Source organism: Podarcis tiliguerta, assembly GCF_965153285.1.
Source record: "Podarcis tiliguerta genome assembly, chromosome: 12".
Lineage (NCBI taxonomy): Eukaryota > Metazoa > Chordata > Lepidosauria > Squamata > Lacertidae > Podarcis > Podarcis tiliguerta.
Genome location: NC_139545.1, coordinates 17756406 through 17778590, shown reverse-complemented (window position 1 = coordinate 17778590; position 22185 = coordinate 17756406). Strand labels below are relative to the sequence as shown.

The window sequence follows — 22185 nt, the reverse complement described above, 5'->3', positions numbered from 1 at the left end:
ATAGTTCTTGAATACTGCGCATATGTTTTGTATTGGGAAAATGGCATTTCAGTTGACACGTTACCTTTGAAAATAGCTCCCTGTGAACATGAAGGATTCTCATTTACAAACGCAGCCAGTTTAAAAACCCCCAATAATAATGTGTTGTTATTCTTTCCCCCCAAAAGAAACCAACGTTGCTGTATTGGAGCAAGGCATCCTAGTTTTGTACTTGGGTGTTTTGTTTTTGCCACATATGTTTTTGGGAGGGCAAGGGGGTGTTAACAGGGAACTCCAACTAGATACATCGGGTACACACTTGGCAGTACAAACTCTCAGTTTGTGGCACAAAACTATTGTGAAACTTTGGCTGAAGTTTTAAGGGGTTATGACAAAGTTTGGGTTGGGGTGTTAAACAGGACTGCTGTCTGGATATGTCTGGTACACACTTCTAAGCCAGTGTGGTGTAGCGGTTAGAGTATTGGACTAGGACCTGAGAGACCAGAATACACATCCCCACTTGGCCATGAAGCTCACAGAGTGACCTTGGGCCAGTCTCTTCCTCTCAACCTAACCAACCTCAGAGAGTTGTTGTAGGGATTACTTGAGGGGAGGGAGAACCATGTAAAACACCTTGAGCTCCTCAGAGAAAAGGTGGGATATAAATGCAACCAAAAAATAATAAAATAAATCTTGATGTTTGTGGCACATAACTAGCACTTTGGCTTCATGGTTTGTGCTTAACACTTCTAGGCTTATATAGGGTCAACATCATTCATGGTCTCCAATTCCATATTGGAAGATTTTACTTAGAAGTTCTCTATAGAAATGTCATGAGGTGAAGCCAAACTAAGATAGGAATCCTATACTCTTATCTGGGTGTAAGCCCTTCTTGCTGCCCAATGGGACTTCTGAGTAGGCAAAGTGTATCCCTTGAGGGCAAAGAAGAAAGGGTTGGTTGGTTGGTTGTAAGTCACGTTGGGTTGCCTTAGGGCCAGAAAAAGCAAATAATAAATATAACAACAACAACAGGGGGAAGTGTTGACTTTCATTGAGAGCATTACCCAGAAAATCTTGAGAAAAGAGAAAAGAATGGTTAAGGCATTTAATTATACATTAATAGATACTTGATTCTATTCCCTCCTTTACTTTATGAGCTTGGTGACAAGGTTGTCTAGTTCCATTGGCCAGAAAACTTTTCATCAAGCTTCTGGATTTCTCCAAAGATTGAACAGGATAGAAAATAAGGACCCACAAGTGCATTGTCCATGTTATACAGCAGGGGTGGGCAACTTTTACTAAAAATAAATCATTGAAGGTTGCATGGGACAGTGGACAGTAAGCTGGGGAGCTGCATACATGGGCAGGTCCAGTGGTGGGCAAACACCATTCCACTCTTATCTCTCCACATGGGGATGGAAGGTGGAGTTAGCAGGGTGTACTGGAGACTGAGGTTCACCAGGCCTCAGTTTACCTCTAGCCTTCATTGCCGTGAGTTGCTCAGCAGGAGCTGTCTGTAGTGCTGCAAGTGCTTGCCTTTCTATAGTGACCTTTGGGTAACTCAAGAAGGATAAAATTGCAAAGTGATCCCGATGGACCCCTTATACTTTGCAGATGGACCTCTTGCTTTGTACAATAATGGACCATGAGGGATTCTAGAAAAAGGACTACAAGAGGCCCACCCATTTTTTAGTTTGGGGATGGGAATACCGTGGCCCTCCAGATGTTTTTGTATGCCAACTCAACTCAGCCCCAGCTGGCATGGCCAATGGTAAGAGATTATGGAAGTTGTAGTACAAAATGATAATAATAATAAATAATAAATTTTATTTATATCCCGCCCTCCCCAGCCGAAGCTGGGCTCAGGGCGGCTAACAACAATAAAACAGTACAAAAGTACAGCACAAACAAAACTCTAAAATCATTCATTATAAAATTAATTAATTCAAGCCACTGGCAACCATTGGGCCAGAGCTCTGCGAAGATTGCCGAGGGAGGGAGTCAGGCTGTGCCCTGGCCAAAGGCCTGGTGGAACAGTTCTGTCTTGCAGGCCCTGCGGAAAGATGTCAAGTCCCGCAGGGCCCTGGTCTCTTGTGACAGAGTGTTCCACCAGATCGGAGCCATGGCCGAAAAAGCCCTGGCTCTAGTTGAGGCCAGCCTAACTTCTCTGAGGCCTGGGACCTTCAAGATGTTTTTATTTGAAGACCGTAAGTTTCGCTGTGGGGCATACCAGGAGAGGCGGTCCCGTAGGTTATCTAGGGATAACCATGATGGAGAAGTTTGCATTAGCACATTTGCAGCCCCAGCACATGAGCAATATTCTTCCTGTCTGCTATGAAATAAATATTTAAGTTTTACAGCACACATTTTCAGTCAACCTGCAGCAGTTATTTACTGAGTAGCTTGGGGCTTGTAATGAATACCCGTACAGGCCCTGAGCATCAATGACCTCCTTCCTAATGATCCTTAAGCTGAAAATTGAATTGAATTAAAAATCACCCCAAGTTCCACTGCAAAAAGGAAATAAATTCACATTCATTTCACCTGGAAGTCATAGGAACTACTTTCAAGTGTAATGCAGAAATATTTGAATTAATGAATATGAAGTAGTTTGTTCGAAGCACTGGAAGACTAGATAAAGTCAGAAAGTGGGCAGGTTGATACAAAGGAGGTTTGTCCTCTGGTATTGTAGTCCTAAGCCGCTCAGAGCCTTTAAAACTCTTTTGTTGTTAACAAATTACATTGGAATGACAGGACAGCAAGTGTGCAACATCTTCCAGCGATGCAGAAAGGGTCAGAGAGGGTCTTCTACCAAGTGGTATACAATCTCTACCCCAAGTTTTGGTTGATGGGGAGGAAAATACCACTGCCTTTGAATCCTACCCCTCTCTGGAATTTTGCCCTCCAAACGTCCTGTTCTGAATTTCAGTATAACTACAATAAAACAAAGTGCTACTTTTAAATATGTTGCACTTCAGAGCACATATGCATCAAAGACTCCCTACTTCACATGCAGACTTAAGTCGTTACCAGATTTTATTACTAGGAAACTACTGCATCTGATGCTGTTGATTTGTAGAAATCTTGATCCTGTTGCTTCTTGCTGCTGGGATTTTAGGCAGTTTAATTGGGGAGGAGGTGGAGAGAGAGGATACAGATTGTTGAATGAACTACAAGATTCCAAAGATTGCATTGGTACATCTGAGTTTGAAAGTATTTGAATTGAATACGTTGACAAGACGAGAAATAAAATCAGTATTCTTCTTGTAACCCATTTTAAACAAGCTGTCAGACATCATTGCGGACTCTTTAGAAAACAGCTCTTAAATAAAGAAAAATAAAAGCATAAAGATGATGTCAAAATATAAGCTCAATATCATACTTATCTGAGTATTGTGTCTTTTAACTCTTATATTTCTTTAGTAGATGGCAGATTGCTTTCAGATGCTGAAGATGAGCATTTTTGCATTAGCTTTCCTTTAGACAGCTTTGATGTTATTTTGATGTTGGATAATGCTTCTAGAATATTACACTCCTGCTTTAAAGGAGGGTTGGATTCATAGTGATTTCTTCTTAGCTTAGGTGCGTGAAAACTGCTTATGGACAGGATTCACCTAACCAGTTGAGCCAAAACAGATCTAGCACGAGTTCTGCAGGTAATGCAGAAGTCTTCCACAACTGAGTTCAGAAAGGGCAGAGGTCATCATGGAAAGGGTGGGTGGGGGGATAAGTAAAGATAATTCCCTTTTACAGTGGTACCTCAGGTAAAGTAATTCATTCTGGAGGTCCGTACTTAACCTGAAACTGTTCTTAACCTGAAGCACCACTTTAGCTAATGGGGCCTCCCGCTGCTGCCGCGCTGCTGGAGCACGATTTCTGTTCTTATCCTGAAGCAAAGTTCTTAACCTGAAGCACTATTTCTGGGTTAGCGGAGTCTGTAATCTGAAGCGTCTGTAACCTGAGGCATATGTAATGTGAGGTACCACTGTACTTGGATACACAGAGTGGCTGGGGCAACCCAGTCAGATGGGCGGGGTAAAAATAATAAAATAATAATAATTATTATTACTTCCTGTGCTCCCCAGTGTGTCATGAGAAGCTGCCATCTTGAAACATCTATAGTTAATGTGTTTGATCTGAGATTAAGTTAATCTGATCTGAGACTAAGGCTGCCAATTTTTCATTTTTAAAGATACTGGCCTCCTAGGTGGAGCCAGAAATTAAAGGTCAGGTCTTGGAGAAATGTGGATTTTATCCCATCCATTTTGGAAAAAAGTGGTGGGTTGACTGCTGTCTTTTTGCATACTTCTGCCCCTTTGTTTTGCTTTTCATCGAATAATAGAATTGTAGAGTTGGAAGGGACCATGAGAATTATCTAGACCAGCGGTTCTCAACCTGTGGGTTCCAAGATGTTGTTGGACTACAACTTCCGTCATCCCTGAGCTCTGGCCTTCCTAGCTAGGGATGATGGGAGTTGTAGTTCAACAACATCTGGGGACCCACAGGTTGAGAAAGGCTGATCTAGTCCAACCCTCTGCAAAGCCCAACATGGGGTTTTTTCTCCAACGTGGGGCTTGAACCCTTGACCTTAATATTAAGACTCCCATGCTCTACTGATTGAGCTACTTGATTTGTACTTTGCAGCTCGGCAGAACAGCATGTAGTAAACAGAAGTGATAAATGCCTTTATGTATATTCACTTGCACCCTCTCCATGCCTGCATCCCGTGTGGGGAGGTCCTGGACTCACTTCTTCCATGTTTCTACCTCACTGGCTCTGCTCCTTGAAGTCAACTTGCCCCTTGGCCATGCACCAGTAAAATGTTGGATTAATTGGTGCTGGCAATTGCATGATGAGCTTTCCCTGTGCAGGTGGTATTAAGATTCAGGTTTTACTTTCAGGTGCATTGGAATTCTACTCACTTGCGGGCTTTTGCTTCCTAGGCTGCTCACAAGTGGGTTCATTCTTGAGCTGATCGTAGCCATCCAAAGCGGGGAAAGAAAGTTCTTAAGTTAGCCAGCTGTTGCTTACTGGGACTGAACAGCTTGCCTTTTCTTTGCTGAAGCATTGACACTTAGCGCTCGCTCTGCAGGCAAACTTCTATTTGAGCTCACAATTTGATTCTGTTATTCAGATGCACAGGGCAGAAAATGAAGGGATTTCTATTTAAGCAGTGTGCTCCTGAGTCACAGATGATCTTTTTGATGTCTATATTTTGCAGATGGATTTTTTTTTCTTTTTTTACATTTTCTAGCACCAGCAGCCTTTGAGCAGCTCCCGTTATCTGAATTTGCTTTCATAACTGTTTATCTGCATTCCACCCCAAAATTTATTTCCCCCTTCAGTCGCTCACATTTTCTTCAATAATAATAATAATAATTTATTATTTATACCCAGCCACTCTGGGCGGCTTCCATAGAAATAAAAAATACAGTAAAATACCACACATTAAAAACTTCCCTGAACAGGGCTGCCTTAAGATGTCTTCTGAATGTCAGATAGTTGTTTATCGCTTTGACATCTGCTGAAAGGGCGTTCCACAGGGCGGGCGCCACTACCGAGAAGACCCTCTGCCTGGTTCCCTGTAGCTTTGCTTCTCGCAATGAGGGAACCGCCAGAAGGCCCTCGGCGCTGGACCTCAGCGTCCGGGCAGAACGATGGGGGTGGAGACGCTCCTTCAGGTATCCTGGACCAAGGCCGTTTAGGGCTTTAAAGGTCAGCACCAACACTTTGAATTGTGCTCGGAAACGTACTGGGAGCATTCACATTTTTATTCCATTTGTCAACTCACCAAGGGCCCCATTCCATGAAGTGACTTCAGTGGAAATTAAGAACGCCTAGCATCTTGGGGAATCAAATCTTTCTTTTTGTTTGTTTGTTTGTTTGTTTGTTTGTTTGGTCATACTGTGTAAATAATTTCACTCCCACGTACCATAGACAATACAGTAAACTCCTGGTAGGTTGAAGCAAATGGTTTTTCATCTTGAAATCTTTTCTCTTTACCCAGTTACTAAGATTAGCTGTGATTGCTGATTACAACCTTGAGTTGATTTTTATATAACTCGGGTATACAGCTATGATATAACAACATGACCAAAAAATTCCATTGCAAGGGAGTTGGGCACAGCTGACCCTCGTGCTCCCTTCCAACTCTATGATTCTGTGCCATAAGGAGAGCCCTATTGGCTCAGACCATTCTAGTCCAGGATCCTATTTCTCATAGTGGGCAACCAGAGATGCCTATGGGAAGCCTACAAGGAGATCATCACGGCTTCACCACTCTCCCACTTTTTCTCCCCAGTAACTGCTACTCAGAGTCATGTGTTACCTCTGATCCTGGAGGGAGTATATAACCAGCATGATTCAGAGCCATTAAGAAGCCTTGTTTTGCATGGAGTAGCTTTTCAAAAGCCGCCCAAGTTGGTCCCTATCACCACATCTTTTGACAGCAAATTCCATACCACCATGTGAAAATGTGGGTGGTGCCACAGAGCCTAGGGCTTGCTGATCAGAAGCTCAGCAGTTCGAATCCCCGTAATGGAGTGAGCTCCCGTTGCTCAGTCCCTGCTCCTGCCAACCTAGCAGTTCGAAAGCATGAAGTGCAAGTAGATAAATAGGTACTGCTCCAGCGGGAATGTAAACGGCGTTTCCGTGCACTGGTCTGGTTCGCCAGAAGCGGCTTAGTCATGCTGGCCACATGACCTGGAAGCTATACGCCGGCTCCCTCGGCCAATAAAGCGAGATGAGCACCACAACCCCAGAGTTGTCCACGACTGGACCTAATGGTCAGGGGTCCCTTTACCTTTATGTGAAAATGTACAGCCTCTTGTCCATCCTGACTCTTAGCATTCAGTTCCAATAGGTGACCCTGGGCCCTGTTATTATGGGAGGAAGAAAGAAATCTTCCCCTGTCCACTTTCTCTATACCATGATTAATTGTATACATCTCTGTCATGTCCTCCACTTCTTGCCCCTCTGCCCCTAACTAAAAATGTAACACTTTATCATAAGGCCAGTTTGGGAGTTGACATACATAAACTTTTTGTTTTTGACTTTTTCAGAGGCTTGCTTGCTTGTCTATTTATTGTGATCAGAGGCAGCTGCGTAGCCTTTAGTGATAAGCTGATGTTAGCTGTTTAACTTGTATTCCACCTTTCCTGCAAAGAGCTTAAGGTCACAGACATGCTTTCCCCAGCCCTCCCCATTTTATCCATGTGACAACCCTGTGAGGCTAAGAGACAGTGACTGGCCCAAGGTCACCAAATGAGCTTCATGGCTGAGTGAGGATTTGAACCCTGATCTCCCAGGAAATAGGGACGCAGGTGGCACTGTGGGTTAAACCACAGAGCCTAGGACTTGCCGATCAGAAGGTCGGCAGTTCGAATCCCTGCGATGGGGTGAGCTCCCATTGTTCAGTCCTAGCTCCTGCCAACCTAGCAGTTCAAAAGCACAAAGTGCAAGTAGATAAAGAGGTACCGCTCCAGCGGGAAGGTAAATGGCGTTTCCGTGCGCTGCTCTGGTTCGCCAGAATCAGCTTAGTCATGCTGGCCACATGACCCGGAAGCTGTCTGCGGACAAATGCCGGCTCCCTTGGCCAATAAAGCGAGATGAGCTCCGCAACCCCAGAGTCGGTCACGACTGGACCTCATGGTCAGGCGTCCCTTTACCTTTACTCCCAGGAAATACACCCAGCCCGTGGCTTTGAATTTCCAACTACTTGATGATTTTTCGTTGGTTTCAAGTCTAGACATCCAACCAGATACAGCAATCTGTTCTGTAATCAGAATTTCCCTTTGTTTATCAATGTCAATTACAGCTATTACATTGATGTTTTTGCTGATGTGTTTCTCTGAGGGCTATTGAGTTTAAGGGGAACTGTCTTTCCCAAAATCCACCGTGATATTGGGTCCACTGGCAGGCTGCTGTGCAACACACTCAATTGGCAGAGAAAGACTGGACAAACCACCTTCTGTCTCCTTGAGACTGAAGAATTGCTGCATCTGCCATCTAGATGGGTATGTGTAGTTCATAGAAGGAGGAGGTTCTGGATGTTATTTTGGGCCCGTGAGGTTACAGATTTGAATAATAATAATAATAATAATAATAATAATAATAATAATTTATTATTTGTACCCCGCCCATCCGGCTGGGTTTCCCCAGCCACTCTGGGCAGCTTCCAACAAAGATTAAAATACATTAAAATGTCACACATTTAAAACTTCCCTAAACAGGGCTGCCTTCAGATGTTTTCTAAATGTCAGGTAGCTTTGCTTCTTGCAGTGAGGGAACCGCCAGAAGGCCCTCAGCGCTACACCTCAGTGTCTGGGCAGAACGATGGGGGTGGAGACGCTCCTTTAGGTATCCTGGGCCGAGGCCGTTTAGGGCTTTAAAGGTCAGCACCAACACTTTGAATTGTGCTCAGAAACGTACTGGGAGCCAATGCAGATCTCTCAGGACCGGTGTTATGTGGTCCTGGGGGCCACTCTCAGTCACCAGTCTAGCTGCCGCATTCTGGATTAGTTGTAGTTTCTGGGTCACCTTCAAAGGTAGCCCCACATAGAGCGCATTGCACTCTGTCCAAGCAGGAGATAACTAGAGCATGCACCACTCTGGTGAGATAGTCCGCGGGCAGGTAGGGTCTCAGCCTTCATACCAGGTCTAGCCGCCATCCATCCTCCAACTGCCTCCAGGGCACTCACACAGGACCTTAACTGCCTTCGCTTGTTCCAATTTAAAAGAGGGGTAGAGCTGGGTATCATCCGCATATTGATGGATACCCAGCCCAAACCCCCTGATGATTTCTCCCAGCGGCTTCATGTAAATGTTAAAAAGCATGGGGGAGAGGACGGAACCCTGAGGAACCCCACAAGTGAGTGCCCAGGGGTCTGAACACTCATCTCCCACCACCACTTTCTGGACACGGCCCAGGAGGAAGGAGCGGAACCACTCTATAACAGTGCCCCCAGCTCCCAGCTCCTCTAGACAGTCCAGAAGGATGTTATGATTGATTGTATCAAAAGCCGCTGAGAGATCCAGCAGAACTAGGAAACAGCTCTCACCTTGGTCCCTAGCCCACCGGAGATCATCAACCAGTGTGAACAAGGCAGTTTCAGTCCCATGATGAGGACTGAATCCCGATTGGAAGGGATCCAAATGGTCTGCATCCTCCAGGAGTGCCTGGAGTTGTTCAGCAACCACCCGCTCAATCACCTTGCCCAGAAGTAAGCCAAGCTTTTTCCTCATTTAGGGGGGAAATTTTTGAAGTATTTGGACTCAACATGACGCGTACTGTGGCAGTGGGTTAACCCATCACTCATTTTCTTGCACTGTAGCTTTTACTGTTTGTTGAAGAGGGGTAATTTCCAAGGAGCCAAGCTCTGTTGAAAGGAGTGGCACTCTCATTTGGTACAGTTTTAGTCCACTGCTAGTGTGGTAATAGCGTTGGGGTTATTGAATTGGAAACTCTGGCAGCAGGACCCAGCCCCTCTGTATAACCATAGCAGCTGGCAAGAGGACATAGCTGCTGGTCTGATCTCTGTTGAACTTAAGCAACAGAGTGGCTATAGAGTGCTACTGTGGCTATAGAGTGCTACTGTGGCTGACAGCTCATCAAAGATCAGGTGATACATACAAAAGGTGAATGGGGATTCATCTGGTCCCATAAAACTGCAGACTCTGGCTGGCTCCTCCACCTGATCAGCTCTCAGGCTCCTTGTTTGCTTTGTGGTTCAGCTCCTCATTTGCCACCTGATCACCAGCCATGACAAAAGAAAGTAGAGGTTTAGTGTTGAAGAGTCTATATTGTGAAATTAACAAGGAGTCGGGTTGAATGCCAGCAAAAAGAGCATCTGAAATGGATCCCCATGGGCCAGCTCCATACAGCTAAGCTATTACATTGCCCATATTCCATATGTATTCATTTCCCCTTAACCTGACTGAATTTATGTAGGAAACAAGATCCTTTCTAAAGTATTATACAGGTGCTTCCCCTGGGGGTTAAACGTCTCTATGGAGACAATGGCTTGGGGCATATTGCGCCACATTACTTTTTACTGCCTACATAGCAAAACTGAAAGCAGCAGCAAGTTCCTTCACATGTCATGAAAATATCATGAGAGCAGACTTTAACTAGATTATCCCTGTTTTCAGATGCAGGTTATAAAGTAGAAGCCTCTGAAGTCATAGTAACTGAGCACAGAATATGGTTAAAAGCTTGGGAAAGGCTGCAGCATACTGACACGATTCATCATTATCCATTGCTGAAAGATTGTAGGATAATGTTGTAACGGGAGACAAGAGGGTTCTTTGGGTTCAGAACCAAAGAAAACATAAAGTTGTTAACCTTATGTTCTGGCTACAAATGGAGCATTGCTTTGTGATTTGATTGATTGGGAATTTAGTACAACACATGATAGTCAAACTCCAGCCAAAAAGGGGGCGGGGGAATGGCAATCTAATTAAAGCAGCGCATGTAAAGGATACTGTGTGGAAGTGGAGCAGGTGTTTTAGGGCAACAAAAAGTTATCCTGGTGTAGAGAACTTAGAGGCAGATATAACGATGACATTCCATACAGCTAAGTTCAAGGTCCATACCTGCCCAAAGCTCTTCTTTGTTGCATTATTGGTATTTATGATGCAAGGTCAACTTCAGGGTTTTCTCTAGTGCAGGATATGCCCTTGCCTAATGTAGTGGGGCTAAAATAAGGCATGCTACCTACACAGTCATGAAATTGAAAAAGACGCCTGCTTCTTGGGAGAAAAGTGATGACAAACCTAGACAGCATCTTAAAAAGAAGAGACATCACCTTGCCGACAAAGGCCTGTATAGTTAAAGCTGTGGTTTTCCCAGTAGTGATGTATGGAAGTGAGAGCTGGACCATAAAGAAGGCTGATCGCCAAAGAATTGATGCTTTTGAATTATGGTGCTGGAGGAGACTCTTGAGAGTCCCATGGACTGCAAGAAGATTAAACTGATCCATTCTTAAGGAAATCAGCCCTGAGTGCTCACTGGAAGGACAGATCCTGAAGCTGAGGCTCCAATATTTTGGCCACCTCATGAGAAGAGAAGACTCCCTGGATGTTGGGAAAGATGGAGGGCACAAGGAGAAGGGGACGACAGAGGACAAGATGGTTGGACAGTGTTCTTGAAGCTACCAGCATGAATTTGACCAAACTGCGGGAGGCAGTGGAAGATTTCCTCAGGGTCTTGTGAAAGAACAATGTCTAAACAACAATTGATGACTTCCTTCTACAGGTCCACATGTTGTATCACAGTGTGGTACGTTGGCTTGACAGCCATGGACAGAAAGTCTTTACAGAGGGTGGTGAACACAGTACATGATATCATGGGCTGTCCTTTGAGCCCGCTAGATGACATCGCAAGGGATCGTTGCCTTAGGAGGGCGAGAAAAATTCTCAGGAACGATTCACATCCCAGCCAGCACCTCTTTAATCTTCTACCCTTGGGTAGGAGATCTAGAAGTATAATCAGTCGTATCAACAGGCTAAAAAACAGTTTCTATCCGTGGATTGTTAGGCTGCTGAACGGAAAATAATATAGTGCAACTGACTTTCGGGGTTGGTGTGTTGTGCGACAAGCACAGAATGCAATGAGATTGAGTGTTTCCCAATGGGAAAACTTATGTAAGATCAATTGGAAATTCACAAATTGTTACACGATTAGAGAGAACTTTCAAAAAATGCAACACTGATGGTACCCAACACCATGGAAACTTTCGAAAATGTATAAAAATGTGTCAAGTAATTGTTGGAGATGCGGAGACTCAGGAACCTTCTACCATATGTGGTGGATATGTAGGAAAATACAGGTATTCTGGGAGAGTATCCATGCAGAACTGCTAAAAAATGCTAAAGATCTCTTTCAACAAAACACCAGAGGCCTACCTCCTGGGAATAACAGATTTGGATATTCCGCAAAAGAGGAAGGGAGTATTTTTATATGCGATGGTGGCAGCAAGAGTTCTGATCGCGGCAAAATGGAAGAATAATGAAATCCCCTCTATACAAGATTGGATCCAAAAGCTGACAGAATATGCCGAATTAGACAGTTTATCAGAAAAAATAAAGAATAAATCAAAACAGGAATTTGTTTCAAAATGGGAGGTTTTCAAAGAATATTTGAAAAATAAATATAGTATAAATTCTGTAGCAGCATTTGAGGAACTTCAGTAATAGTTGCAAGGTAGATATAAGAAATTAGATATATTAAGAAAAAGTTTAATTATGATAAAAGTGTGTATTGGCAATAAGTAATATGAAATCAAATTTGGAGTAGACAGGAGGTTGGGTCTTTAGTGTTAAGACCAATATATGTTTTATTGTTTGTTAAGAATATTATGTGTCTATGGTTATTCCTGTGTGTAATTTGGTATTTGTGTTTCTTCCTTTTTTCTTGTTGTATCAATAAAAATTAAAAAAACATTTTTTAAAAAGAGATTGAGTGTTTGTTTGGGAGGGAGGGAGGCTCGCTTAATTTCATTGTACACAGGTTGTACATTGACAATAAAGATATTATTATTTTAGTGCCTCCTTCTGCTAGATCTAGATGTTTTTGGGCTACAACTCCCTCTATCTGTGACCACTGGCCAGGCTGGCAGGGGCTGACTGGAGTTGGAGTCTAAAAACATATGGAAGTCTACAGGTTCCCTGCCCCTGTGTTAGATGAAAGATCTCTTCTACCCAAACTCAGATGGATTCCCAGCTACCAAGAGCACATCCATTCATGAAGCATCAGGAGATCATCCTGGGACTATTAGCCAGCCATCTGCTGTACAAATAACCTTCTCCAAGGCACCATAACACAAATGACTTGAAACCTGCTGCCTTGAATAGTCCTCTGCTTGCTTTAGTATACTTTGATCCTAAGTCTTAGACTAAATACATTTTGGTTTCTTTTTTATTAGCCTTAAGTTTCCAAAACTTTATGGCACACTTGTGTCACATTTTCCAGCATTTTCTCACAGCTGCAAGTTTTGGAAACACAGAGAATACTCCTTAACGTTTTGCAGCAACGAACGCTGTTCATCCAATGAAGCTTTAACTAGTTAAACAGTATCCTAAAGATTACTTTTCAGAGTAAATAATGGCAAAGCAGTCACCTGACAACAAACTCACCAAACATGACAGGCTGTAATTTTAAGAGGGAGACGAAGTGATACTAAAGCTCTCAGTCAAACCTGAAAAGATTAGCTAAACAAGTTGGACCTGTAACAAAATGTTGCTGTGTGGAGTATTTCCCCCCCCCCCCCCAATAATCTGTACTTCTGGAAGCCTTGTGATTTCCCCCAACCCCACATCTATTGTGTGTAGATGGTGCCATTTTGGGTTACATAAGGTATGGTACTTGGGAGAAGCATTCACTATTACTATAGAGGATTTAGATATTTGTGAACCAGTGTACAGTATTCCAGTGCAGGGGTCAGCAGACTTTTTCAGCAGGGGGCTGGTCCACTGTCCCTCAGAACTTGTGGGGGGGGGCGGGCTATATTTTGAAAAAGAAAAGAAAAGAACGAATTCCTATGCCCCACAAATAACCCAGAAATGCATTTTAAATAAAAGGACACATTCTACTCATGTAAAAACACGCTGATTCCCAGACCGTCCGCAGGCTGGATTTAGAAGGCGACTGGGCCAGATCCAGCCCCCAGGCCTTAGTTTGCCTACCCATGTTCTAGTGCCATCATTTTTAGATCCATAAATCACCAGTAGTCATCAGAGTATTCATTATAAATACAGGCACCATATTGTTATATTATCAGTTTAATCAATGTTATTTATTGTATATTGATATTTTGGATTATCATCATATATCATATCATATTTTAGTGTATTAAATTACACAATACTTCAATAATGCTTTTCCTTTTTACATTTGGTTAGCTTGGTACAATAAGAGCAGACTGGCAATGTGATGCAGAGTATGATGTTTGCTTGCCCATATCACGTGCAGGCATGTGCCCACAAACCAAAACACAGCTGGCATGTCTAATTTTAGCCCTATCCAGCCTTGACAAGTGTCCCCTAAAAAAAAAAGGGAAAAAATATTCCCTTCCCCCTCCCTTTAACAATTTGCTTGATAATATAGCAGCTGACAACAGTCCAACTGGGGTATTACACATGCTTTAAATAAAAACAAAAGGAACCACTGCTGCAGTGCTGTTTTATTTTCTTTTTATATACAAATCTCAGTCAGCAAAGCTGAAGATAGATCTATGAATGGAGTGGCAGTGTAAAGGAGTCTGTACACACATATCCTGTGTACAGACAATAGATATTTCCATGGACTTGAGATGTGGCATTGGTAAAAAACATTGTTGCCCACTGCACACATTCTTATTTTGTTGTTGTACATCATTGTTCCTGGTAAAACTTGTTGGCAGGTTTTTGCCGCTCTAAGATGCATAATTGGTTTTATTAACTGTTTAGTGTGGCACTTACTGGATAGTGCTTATGAGAAGTAATATAGCGTCTTCTCTTTGCTCTCACGCTGTGATGTCTGACTCAGTTTTATAAGTATTTGGGGTTTAATAATAATATTTAATAAACATGATATTGAAGGATAGGTGAATATTTTCAAACATGCTCATTTGGCCCTTTAAAAGGGTTGGGGATGAAAAAGTTTCCTTCCAGAGTGAAATTGAGTAGACCAGAAGCTTCTTGCATCTACACTAGTCAGTTCCAATACCGTACTAGTTTGTGTGGGATTAGTGGAAGTGTTTGTTTGCAACAGTCTTTTCCTGTTGACAGCAACTGAAGGGGTTGGGTATAGGTAAAGGTAAAAGATAAAGGACCCCTGGACAGTTAAGTCCAGTCAAAGGCAACTGTGGGGTTGTAGCACTCATCTTACTTTCAGGCTGAGGGAGCCGGCGTTTGTCCACAGACAGCTTTCTGGGTCGTGTGGCCAGCATGACTAAACTACTTCTGGCGCAACGGGACACTGTGACAGAAACCAGAACGCACAGAAACATCATTTACCTTCCCACCACAGTGGTACCTATTTATCTACTTGCACTGGCGTTCTTTCGAACTGCTAGGTTGGCAGGAGCTGGGACAGAGCTCACTCTGTCACAGAGATTCGAACCATCGAACTTCTGATCGGCAAGCCCAAGAGGCTCAGTGGTTTAGACCACAGCACCACCCACATTTGGTACAGCGCATCACTGTGCATGGAAATACAATTCTCATATACACCCCACAGTCAGTGAGACAGTGCACAAACTATCAGGTATGGAGAGCAAGTTTTGCTACAGCTGAGTTCTCCTAAGTGCAGGGCTTTCTTTTATTAAGTGTGTATCCAATCATGTCGTTTTAGCTGTGTATTGCAGTTCGTACTCTCTTGTATTGGACACCCACAATAGCAGAGAATGATGGAGCGTTGAGAACTAGCTCTGATAAATAGAGATGTGTGAGGAATAAATTAAGAACCCAACAGCCCCATTCCGTTCATGGCTATTCAGGCATAAGTCCAACTGATTGCAGTGGGATTTACAATCTAGCAATTATGTTTAGGGTTGCTTCATCATATTTCTGCCCAGGTTCCCAATGTATGTTGCAGGGTTGACCATATATCAGGCTCGATGCAGACTAAGTCAGATGCTTCAATTCCATTCTAAGGATATAAGATTGTGATGAAATCAGTGTGACTTAAGTTTGTCAACAGGATGTAAAGGGGACTAGCTGGATCCAATCCAGTGTAGTATAATATAGAATTACCTTCTTGGTTTACAGGAGTGTAACCATTTACATGCTTGCTTGGAAATAGCTAGCACTGAACTTGAACCACCTCAAACACAGTGTTGTTCTATACATGCCTACTCATAAGTAAATCTTGCTGAATTCAATATGGCAGAGCATGTTTTCCTGCCAGATTCTCCCATGAAGACACTGGCTGAATCATACCCAGCAGGTTTGATAGAAAAACATCCTGCAAAACTGGACATGTTGCGATAAGGAAGGTCAGAAGAGGATGCACTGGAAAATGCAGGGTAACAATTACTTGGTGCAACATCATATATCCTCTCTGCACACAAATCAGAATGGAATCCTCAAGAAACAACTGGAGTTGTCTAACCTTCCTGCAAACTTTGTGCAAAGAAATCTGGATAAAGGCTCAGGCAACAGACCACCTGGATGCAACCCTTCACAAGCAAATTCCTTCTAAGGTTGGGATCCACTTGCAGGGATTGAATTTAGTGGGGCTTACTTTCAAGCAAATAGGCATAGAATCAGACTCTTCAATTTCACAAGCCAGCAACATCCTGAGTCAGTAACCCAAACGCTACTCCCAGCAATCCACACCTGAAGTATATGGCTCACTATTTGGCTAAGCCAGGCTGCAATGGATATACTTTATTGTAGATCTCGAAAAGTTCACCCAAAGTGGGAGTGATTGGTTTTTAATTTTGAACCTCCTAAAAGAAACACACAGTCTCGCCAAAGCATCCCTCCAGGAGCCGTTTTCAGCCCTGATTGCCTGCTTCCCATTCTTTCGCCTCTTGGAGGGACTTTCCTAATGCGTGTTGTGCTTTAGCGTGCGCTTTTTGGGTGGAAATAATAATAATAATTAAAAATCCCGCAGCCCCTTTTCTTGGAGGTGTTGCAAAGGTCCTCTTTAGGGGAACCCTCTCTCCAGCTTTCAAAATACAGGCAAAACCCTCAACCCCGTCTTCAGGTGCTTCACCAGTGCCTTGGGTAGTAGTGGCAGCGGCAAGTATTGTTATTTAAAGAGACAGGCAGGCTTTTCCCCTCCTTCTTTCCCTGGCTTGACTTTGCTTCTGAAGCGGCAGCTACCGTGCTGCTGCTGCTGCTGCTGCTGCTGTTTTCACGGGTAACTTTGAGAAGAGTCTGCAAACAGGGGAGAAGGCTGAGAAATGCGATCGCTGATCGCCCCCACCTCCTTTCCTCCTCCTCCTCCTCTTCCTCCTCCTTTCCCTGGGTTTTAGCAGCAGCAGCAGCAGCAGCAGCGTTGCTGTAAAAGCGCTCTGCTCTCTGCGATAGCCAGCAGAGGGAAGCGGGGCTTTGCTTGCAGCAGGGGCTGGAGCGAGCCTTCTTGGAGGAAATACTGCAGCCTTCTGGACTGCGTCTGCTTCTCGAGGGAGAGGCTGGCCGTGGAGTTCCACCCACCGGCTGGAGGGAAGGAAGGAGGGGTGGGGGTTTGAATGAAAGGCAAGGCGAGACCTTAAACACCATGCCGCTCCGCAAGGGAGGCAGCAGCAACTAGGCTCTCGCAAGCCAAGGCGCTTTTTTTTTTTTTGCCTTTCCCCTTTTTCTTTTTCTTCCCCCCTTCACCCCCTCCAACAAACAAAAAAAACCCCGCTCCCCGCCCCCTTTTTGGCAAAAAAAAAAAAAAAGGTGGAGGGAGAAGGATCTGCGAGGACGCTGATCTGCAGAGATCCTGAGTTTTTAACCCGGTCTTCCTGATTTCTCCAACCGGAATCCCCCCTCCTCCCCCCCCCGCGCACCTTTTCCAGACACTTGGCAATTGACATTACTTCAAGCCAAAGCGGGTGGGAGGCAGGAAAATCCCGCTGTGTAGGGAGGAGGGGTGGAAAGAAGAGCGCAAGAATATATTTACATCTCTCTAGCTATAAATTCTTCCTTCTGCAATTTTTTTCATTTTTCATTTTTTTAAAAAAAAACCACAAAAACCTTTTTTCCCTTTTTTTTTTTTTTGCTTCTTGCTGTGTTTGGAACTAGCGAGCGGTTTTAGAAGGCAAGGAAGTCTGGACACACAAAAAAGAAAGAAAGGAAAAGCGCGCCTCTCACCAGTCATCCGTACTGTCAGGAATAGTGGGTTTTTAAGCGGAAGAAAGGCCTGAGGCTCTACAGTCTTGTCAACGAGTTTCGCTGCATCGGAGATAAAGATTCCAGCTACATGGGCAAACGCTTGGAACAGCAACCAATGTACCCTCAGTACACTTACTATTACCCTCATTATCTCCAAACCAAGGTACGTGGTGGGTGTACTGCAAGCAGGACTTCCCGGGGCTCTCCAGCAGCGTCGATATGATACCATTAGGCACTTAGTGGATGATGGATAGTTGATTGGCGTAAATTACAGGCATGCTTGCTTCCTTCCTTCCTGTCTCTCTCTCTCTCTGTCTCTCTTTGAATCATGAAGGAGTAGAACTAATGCCCAACAAATGCAGCCAAAGGAGAGAAAACATTATTATTATTAACAGTAGCAATGACAATCAATGGAACTAGCAAGGTCAGAATGGATTTAACAATCTGCTGTGTGTTAAAAGCAAAAAAAGAAGAGGGGGGGGGGAAGGTTTTGTTTAGTCGAGATCTTTTTATTTGTGCTTGTGGGTGGGAGCGAAGGGGTGTACGTGTGTGTGTGTATAGACACACACATTATTTTAATTAAAATGAACCAGCAGTACCCAGGTACCACCCTCATTACGCGGCAGGAACTGTCTGGATAGTGTCAGCCCTGCGCCTGGTGGGTTTAAGGGGACTTTGGAAGGTGATCTGAGCTTGTGTGCGTTTGGAGTGGTAAAAGCATTTTTTTGCTGTTAGGAGAGGCATTGTGGGCACTCCCAACTTTTAATTTGACACACATGTGAAAGCCCGGCCGGGGTTAAGGGAGGGCAGAGGGATGACCTAATAAAATCCTTGGGAGTTTTTGTGCTTGCCGGTCTGAGGTTCTATTAAACATTGATAATGGGATGAGCATGCACTGTGTTGTATTTGAAAGGTTTGCAAATAAGTGCTCGCTACTTATAAAAAGAAAGCAGGAACCCTGCTTGAGGTGTCTTTCTCAATTTGTGTTTTACGTGTGTGTGTGTGTGTGTGTGTGCATCAAATAGCAAGTCCGGCCTTTATCTGCTAGTAAGACTGAACTGCACCCCACCACAAAATGAATTAAATAGTGCATTGTATATATTTTTTTTCTATTGCTGCTGCTTAGTTCTATTCCCGGTAACCTATATTATTAGTGAACTTTCCAAAATACGGCTATGCCTCTCACCCTCCCACACATGCTCGCAAACATGAATCATTTTCATGCCATCTTTTGAAAAATTACTACCTCAAAGTTTGACCTCAGAATTGCTGATTAACATATGTGAACGCTTTTCCGGGAGAAATACAAACTTGTAATACGTTTGACGAGCCAGTTGAAACACATGGGGTGCAATGCTTTTTTTGGGGGGAGGGTGACTGAGCATTCGGTGCTTTTGGTTCTGGGTGTGGCAAGATCATCACGGTTTTCTGTTGCTGTGTTCACTTTTACCACTTCTGGAATCACTTTTCAGTTTGGATTTATCGTTTGACCTCTCAGGATATGAAATGACCAGTCATGAGCAACAAGCGTGTAGTTAGCTATCTGACACTCACAAGGATGTGTGATGAGAACCGTTTTCGTTTCTAACCTGGGTACCACTAATTCGGTATACTGCAGTACTTGAGGAATCTTTGTGCGACATCAAGCCCTTTTTTGAACAATTGTCACTTTTTCTCCTTCTCAAGGTCGATTCAAATTGCATTTTACCTCTGTGACGATTTGGTATATATTGCTGCTGCTACTGCTGCTGCTGCTTCAGCAGAAGCCTGTAGCTAGCTTGACTGCTATACAGTATTGTCTATAGTTTTAACTGTTTGGAGGAATGGGTATGAGACACATGGCATTCCTCAAAACCTGGCAAGCGAAGGACAGGGAACAATTTATAGGGATTTTGTTGTTGTTGTTGAAAGAACAATAGCTTCAAGTACTGGATGAGGCATTCCATGCCTTTTACTGATGTAGTTTAAATGAAGCCACTCTTGCTGTTCTGGAACTCCTTGTTTCTACTTTGCAAAATACGCTTGTGGATGGGTCAAAAATAATAACAGCCATTTATTTGTACAGGGAGATTTTTTTTTAAAGGGCTCTCTTAAAGTATATCTTGAGGATGCCAATATTCTTTCAAAGCATTTGGCATTAAAAAAAATGGTTAGAGGCATTAAAATATGGATCAACAATAGAGTATATAACACTGTATAAATGAATATTATTTTTTTTAAACATGCTTTTTTCTTCTTTATTGCTGTTGAATTAGATGGGTACATTCGTAAATATAGACATTGTTACAAGCTGTTCAGGGTTCTAGTGAAAAAACCTGAACACAGAGCGTTAAGTTTTCTTTTACTTCATGTGTGTTTGTAGCTACACACATGTGTTTGTTCATGAACACACACAAACAAAAGCCAAACAAATGTACATAATGGATATACAATACAATGAATACACATACATGTTTCTGCGGCATCTTACTAAAGATTTTAAAGCAGTGCAGACAGGCAATGTCTGGCTATCTTTTCCTTGAAGCTATTCATCAGATTATGGGACTTTAAAAAAAAAATAGAGCAATCATTTCTGTCAGACTAATATTTTGGTAACCAAATAACTGTAAAAGTGATCATTATCACAGAAATAGATAATAATATATTGCCAAATTACTTCATCCATACCAGGAATATCACTATTAATATTGAGGGAACTCAACAAAATGATATAATCAGAATGTGCACCGATATGAACTCCCATTTGAAAATCAATACATAGGTTAGTGGCAGTGCAGTTATTAGAAATTACAGAGAGCTGCAAGATATTAATGTGTAACACATGAAGCACTCATAATGTGCCTTGCCTTTTTCAATACAGTATATCTTCGACGTTTTCCTCCAGGTTTTTTATTTATTTAATCTTCACAGTTTGAATGCTGCCATTATAAACATACTTGCAAGTGCATAAGCCCCACTGACCGCAATGGGGCTTACTTTCAAGTAAACATGAATAAGGTTGCACTGCACATTTACAGTGTAAATGGGCACTGGCTCTGTTGTTTTTAAAGTATTCTTATATGGTGCCCAGATGAAATGTTGACTTCAGGATTTGTTACAAAATTAATGTCTGCCTTTTTCTACACACTTAAGCCATTGTTATCAGGTGGGTCGCCTATCCTAGACATTCTGCAGAATACGGAATGCATGCAGTTGGGTTTGAGTTCCTGAAATAAAATGTTTTGTGTTAGAATATAAATGTTAAGTTTGGGCAAACTCAGCCTAATCGGATATAAAGATCATGTGTTTTTTTTCCAAAAATGTCTCTCCTTTCCACACGTTAGTGAAAATGTCATGTAATTTCTTCTTTCTGATGGGGAATTGTCCATGCTAATTTAGATTCAAATTATAGCAGCATTGTAGACAAATCTTCATCCCCAGACTAGTTATTTCAGGCATGCTATGAATCTAAGTCCATCCAAACACATTTTGCTTCCATAGTAAAATAGAATATATGGCCTTAGACTGCAAAACCATATTTTAAAAGGGATTCATGCTCGTCACACAAAAACAGGATGATTTACTGTATGCTTGGAACTCATGCTAAAAATATATATGTTATTGCTGTGGGTTATGTGCTGTTAACATAATTAATAAAATTAAGGGATTGTTTAGCTGTGTAGCACAAATCATTGCTAACAATGAGAAGAAAGAGGTGTCCCTTCTGTTTGGTGGCTTGTGTTTGAGATGAAAGGATTTGACATTTATATATTGGAAACAATTCTACCAAAGCTCGTTATTGGAGTTGAATCTGTTCTGTTTTCTTCACTTGGGAGTAACTATTTTCAGCAGTGTATCAATTCAGCAGTGATGTTTCGGTTCATAGTTATATGTGAATGGTTATTGGCTTAATAATTTGAAGCCTGGATGAAACACTGGCCATTAGTATAGTCCTGCTCACCTGTACGTTCAGATCAGCTGTGTTGGGTTTTCAATTCTAGCCTATTGTCTGCTTTGGGAAAATTTTGAATGTTGTCTTAAGTCACATGGCATTTCGTTGCGCTTTCGGATGAAACAACTGCAACTTCAGAAAGAAGCTGTGTGCAGTACAGTGAAACAGATGTATAGGTTGTAATCATGTCATGGGAACAAATGTATTGCAAAGATGTTATTTCAATGACACGAATGTGGATATTGTATGCAGCGTTGAGATTCTATTTCTTTGGAACCCTAAGACTCTGAAAAGCAACCCCAATAGGCACATAAGCAGCAAATGGAAGATAGAGATTGCTTTGTATATCACTGCTGAGAATTTTTGTGTGGCTACTTTTGCTTATCCCTAAATCACCTCCAGTAGCTATGAGTTTATAGGAGGGAGATCACCAGAAATGTGTGTATAATTCTGAGAAATGTAAAAGGTGT

At 42.7% G+C, this 22185-nt stretch overlaps 1 protein-coding gene across 10 annotated transcripts in view; it reads left to right on the top strand.

The window, feature by feature from the left end:
- RBMS3 (RNA binding motif single stranded interacting protein 3) overlaps positions 1-22185 on the top strand; it is a gene marked incomplete at its 3' end in the record, with an annotated part of 742271 nt that overhangs the window by 238573 nt on the left and 481513 nt on the right. Inside the window, exon 1 of one of the 10 annotated variants that reach the window (XM_083405009.1) lies at positions 16736-17947. The exons of 6 other annotated variants lie outside the window; for them this stretch is intronic. In XM_083405009.1, coding sequence (XP_083261135.1) covers positions 17873-17947 — 75 coding nt within the window. In that variant the 5' untranslated portion in view covers positions 16736-17872. Of the gene's footprint in view, positions 1-16735; positions 17948-18169; positions 18209-22185 lie in introns of those variants that run through there. 3 more of the 10 variants (XM_083405008.1, XM_083405002.1, XM_083405010.1) reach the window with 3 other exon arrangements.